Source organism: Arachis ipaensis, chromosome B01 (genome assembly GCF_000816755.2).
Source record: "Arachis ipaensis cultivar K30076 chromosome B01, Araip1.1, whole genome shotgun sequence".
Classification (NCBI taxonomy): Eukaryota; Viridiplantae; Streptophyta; class Magnoliopsida; order Fabales; family Fabaceae; genus Arachis; species Arachis ipaensis.
Window position 1 is genome coordinate 110,017,609 of NC_029785.2, and position 5,267 is coordinate 110,022,875.

At 33.6% G+C, this 5,267-nt stretch overlaps 2 protein-coding genes across 2 annotated transcripts in view; one reads left to right on the forward strand and one right to left on the reverse strand.

The window, feature by feature from the left end:
* The window catches only part of LOC107633662 (protein NRT1/ PTR FAMILY 2.11), a 13,695-nt gene extending 12,476 nt beyond the window's left edge, over nt 1-1,219 (forward strand). Inside the window, exon 6 of the mRNA XM_016337269.2 lies at nt 201-1,219. Coding sequence (XP_016192755.1) covers nt 201-1,119 — 919 coding nt within the window. The 3' untranslated portion in view covers nt 1,120-1,219. The remainder of the gene's footprint in view (nt 1-200) is intronic.
* Nucleotides 1,777-4,267, reverse strand: LOC107610875 (protein NRT1/ PTR FAMILY 2.11-like). The gene is made up of 2 exons (XM_016312862.2): nt 3,644-4,267; nt 1,777-2,882 (listed from the first exon to the last, which is right to left on the reverse strand). Exons 1-2 carry the CDS (start codon nt 4,108-4,110, stop codon nt 1,964-1,966), a joined length of 1,386 nt encoding a protein of 461 aa, XP_016168348.2. The 5' UTR covers nt 4,111-4,267; the 3' UTR covers nt 1,777-1,963.

Consider the following 5,267-nt stretch of genomic DNA (forward strand, 5'->3'; position numbering starts at 1 on the left):
TTATTGGCTTTTTAAAAAAATAATTTATTTTTTTAAAAATAATCAATTCAAACCAGCACAAATTAGATTAGTTAATGTAATGAGCCCTCCCCCGCCCCAGCCAAAGGCCAAAAAGTAAAATAAGAGATTCCATCATGACATAATTTATATTCTGAGGTGATCTAATATGATAATGAAAAAATTAACGTTACAATGAACAGGGCATTGGACAAAGCTGCAATTATGACCCCACAAGATAAAATAAACCCTGATGGATCTGCAGCTGAGCCATGGAAGCTTTGCAGCATGCAGCAAGTGGAAGAAGTGAAATGCTTGATGAGGGTGTTACCTATTTGGTTCTCAGCAATTTTGTACTATTTAGTTATTGTTCAGCAGCACACTATTCTCGTGTTCCAAGCACTTCAATCAGATAGAAGAGTTGGCCACACCAACTTCAAGATCCCAGCTGCATCTTACTATGTTTTCCTCATGTTGTGTATGACTCTCTGGTTGCCAATCTATGACCGGATATTAGTCCCTTTAATGCGCCGAGTTACCGGAAAAGAAGCCGGCATCACGCTCCTTCAGAGGATGGGAATCGGCATATTCCTCGCTATACTTAGCATGATTGTGTCTGCTTTTGTTGAAGGACATAGAAGAAGCCTAGCTCTAAGCAGTCCTATAGGAATGCAGCCCAGAAAAGGCGCGATTTCATCCATGTCAGCACTTGTTTTGATTCCTCAATTGGCATTAGCAGGGCTATCTGAATCGTTCACTGCTGTTGGACAAGTTGAATTTTACTATAAGCAGTTCCCTGAGAACATGAGAAGCATTGGACAATCACTATTCTATTGTGGCATGGCAGGGTCAAGTTACTTGAGCACTCTGTTGATCTCAATTGTTCATAAAACCACGGCCAAATCGGCCACTGGCAATTGGTTGCCGGAGGATCTTAACAAGGGCAGATTGGACTACTTCTATTTCATGATTGCAGCTCTAGAAGTCATGAATTTGGGGTACTTTTTGATGTGTTCAAGATGGTACAAATACAAAGGAAATAATGATAGTTATAGTAATAATAGTAGCATTGAACTTAATGGAATAACTAAAACTTCTGAAACATCAATTAATGGTGTTTAATTATGACTCAAGTCAATAAGACACTGTAATATTATTGATATTGTACTATTGGATTATCTTAATACTTTGGTGCACTATAGCGTTATTATAGTGTAGTGTAGAGAGCTGTACTGTTTTGTTTGATTCCGTTTAGAGAGATCGTTTTCACTAGAATAACACTTCAGAATAATATAAGATTTAATATTTTCACTTCAGAACAACACTTCTGAAATGCCAAAAGATGAAAAGGTGGAGGAAGAGGTTGATATTGCTGATCGAAGCTGTTTTCAAAGATGGCTCCTGAATTTTCAACTAAAAGCTCCATTATTAGATTACACTAAAGTTGTTACCACTAAAAAGACAGCAGGGTACTACTTTTGCATTCCTGAACTGTGTGAAGTTGGAGGAAGAGTCATGCTTTACCATTTTGAAGGATGCCATTGTTAGGGCTGAAGCACAACAACCATCACCAAGATTAGAAGAAAGCAAAAATGAAGAATTCATTGTTGTTGATTATGGTGATGGTTTTCTTAGTGAGCATGACGTCAGTGTTGGCAAGGTTTGTTATTTCTTGCCAATTAGAGGAAATAAACTTGATGACTTGTTCCATCATTGCTCTTCACAAAATTCCATCAGCATTCAATTGCCACTAAGCAACAAAGTCCCTCACATGTGGTGATAAATAACACTTCAGAATAATATAAGATTTGTGCCTCTAGTGAAAACAATCCTTCTAAACGGAATCAAACAAAACAGTACAACTCTTTACACTACACTGATAATAATGCTATAATGCACCACAGTATTAAGATAATGCAATAATACAATATTAATAATATTATAGTCTTATTGACTTGAGTCATAATTAAACACCATTAATTGATGTTTCAGAAGTTTCAGTTACTCCATTAAGTTCAATGCTACTATTATTATTATAACTATCGTTATTTCCTTTGTATTTGTACCATCTTGAACACATCAAAAAGTACCCCAAATTCATGACTTCTAGAACTGCAATCATGAAATAGAAGTAGTCCAATCTACCCTTGTTAAGATCCTCCGGCAACCAATTGCCAGTGGCCGATTTGGCCGTGGTTTTATGAACAATTGAGATCAACAGAGTGCTCAAGTAACTTGATCCTGCCATGCCACAATAGAATAGTGATTGTCCAATGCTTCTCATGTTCTCCGGGAACTGCTTATAGTAAAATTCAACTTGTCCAACAGCAGTGAACGATTCAGATAGCCCTGCTAGTGCCAATTGAGGAATCAAAACAAGTGCTGACATCGATGAAATCGCGCCTTTTCTTGGCTGCATTCCTATAGGACTGCTTAGAGCTAGGCTTCTTCTATGTCCTTCAACAAAAGCAGACACTATCATGCTAAGTATAGCGAGGAATATGCCGATTCCCATCCTCTGAAGGAGCGTGATGCCGGCTTCTTTTCCCGTAACTCGGCGCATCAAAGGGACTAATATCCGGTCATAGATTGGCAACCAGAGAGTCATACACAACATGAGGAAAACATAGTAAGATGCAGCTGGGATCTTGAAGTTGGTGTGGCCAACTCTTCTATCTGATTGAAGTGCTTGGAACACAAGAATAGTGTGCTGCTGAACAATAACTAAATGGTACAAAATTGCTGAGAACCAAATAGGTAACACCCTCACCAAGCATTTCACTTCTTCCACTTGCTGCATGCTACAAAGCTTCCATGGTTCAGCTGCAGATCCATCAGGATTTATTTTATCTTGTGGGGTCATAATTGCAGCTTTGTCCAGTGCCCTGTTCATTGTAACGTTTATTTTTTCATTATCATATTAGATCACCTCAGAATATAAAGTATATCATGATGGAATCTTTTTTTTATTTTACTTTTGGCCTTTGGCTGGGGCGGGGGAGGGCTCATTACATTAAGTAATCTAATTTGTGCTGGTTTGAATTGATTTTTTTTAAAAAAATAAATGACTTTTGTCTATAAAAAAAACTTCTTAGAAAATAAATTTTTTTTTCAAAAATCAATCTAAACTTAAAACTTTATTTGATCAAAATCTAATGGCAAAATTATTCACAGTTGAAAAACCTAAATGAAAGTTCTAAGGTCATGTTTGGTAATTGTCTCAACAGAAATATAAAGACAAAAAGAAACACAAAATTGTTTAAAACAGTTGATCGAACCAAAACCAAATATTTCCGTTTTAACTTTTAAGGTATAATTTGCCTGATTTTCTATGGACCTAAAAATTAAAAGACCAATTTTTTTATGTCTTTCATTTGGGTGGAAATTTATAGAACTTATCTTTTAAAGTAAATATCAAATATTTAAAAACGATTAGTTTTTATATACTTTATAAATTAAATATTAAATTTTAATTTTTTTAACAAATTAAATACTAAACTTTAAGGGGCCATATCAATCACCAAATTGAAATAGTAAAATAAAGAACAGAAACAGTTTTCTTTTCTTTCTTCTCATCTTAATGACATTTCTCAAACAGAAGGTTAGAAGTGGTAGCAAAATCAAACACAAGATCTTGAAACATTACCTGAACTGATGAGTGTAAGGAAGCCTAGAGTTCAAAGACTTAGGTGGGACATAATTGAAGAGTGAAAGCATTGGATACTCTTTTTGAGGTAGTTTTTTGAGTCCCCTTTTCTTGATTGCAACCACTAAAACTTGCACAATACTAGTTATGGGGCTACCACTTGGTTGAACCTTCACATAAATCTTGGTACCCAAGAAGAAGACCACAACTGAAAGAAGCATCAAAGCCGCAGGGATTCCAAGACCAAGGGCCCAACTCACATTTGATTGAACATACACAATTAGTGTGAGGGACACCATTTGTGCAAAGGTGAAGGTGAAGAAGTACCAATTGAAGAAGCTGTTGACGCCTTTTTTTCCTGATTCAGTGTTTGGATTGAATTGATCTGCACCAAATGCTAAGTTACATGGTCTAACACCGGCTGCACCAATCAGAAGAAGGCCGAATCCGCAGAGAAGAAACGCCATTTGACCCGCTGTTGGACCCTTGCATGTGCTGCTCTCATTTCCACATTCTGGTGGATGAAGATTCTTGAATGCTGCTGTTAGTTGAATCACAAGCAAGCCCTGTTTTCATGCACATACAGCAACATCATCAACACATATTTCATAGGTTCATATGTGTGATGTAATAAGGATGCATCGTATAATTAAAGATATATTTTTATTAATTATTTTTATATAATATTATATATAAAAGGAAATTACCGCTTAATAACTAAAGAATTTTTAAGAACTACAATTTGAAAAAAAAAAATCAGATTTGGTTTTCCACGATAACATTTTAAAGTTATTTTCCAAACTTGTATGAAAGAATCAAAATTCAAATAAAATTATGAGGAGTGTTAGAGGTAAGTAAATTTTGTGATTTGTAGTCATCAATTAGTTATTATTAGAGTTTTTAATCGTGTGAGATTTCATTCAATGGTATAAAATTACTCACTTTTATTGACTAAATTTTAATAAAAGTATTGTCCTTAGACTTTCTCTAAAATTATTTCAATTGTTCTCAATGTTTTATTAGATAAATATGTGTAGTAATAATAAACATTACAAAATTAGTTTTTATTAATATTTGACGAATTTTTTAAAAAAGAGTTTGTGTTGTCTCAAATAATGATGTCAGGGTTATGCTGCCTCTATTATTTTGTTAAAAGTAGCATTTTCTGTTATGTGAATAAATAAATATTAAATTGGGTGTTTTTTTTTTTTAATCAAAAATAAGAGACTCAAACCTGCAACCTCTTAATTGAGTATGGAAAGACTATGCGATTTGAACTATAACTCATTGACTTAAATTAGGTGTTTACTCTAATAAATATGAGATAATTAATATGTTAAATACTTTGTTTTCCTAATAAAAGGTCTTGACATTCAAGGTTTTAAATTCTATTTTCAATATATTTTTCTATATTCAATAATTGTCCTTAAGAAAAGGCATACAGACATAGGGAAACAAATATTGATAATGGTTAAAAAAATTATACAAATAAAAAAAAATACTCCTCATAAGAAACTTTAATTAATAGAATAAAGTTACATTCATTTTTTTAATTTAAAACAAAAATATTATTTATACATTAAAATAAATTATTAAAATTAGTCACAATATATTTACATATAAT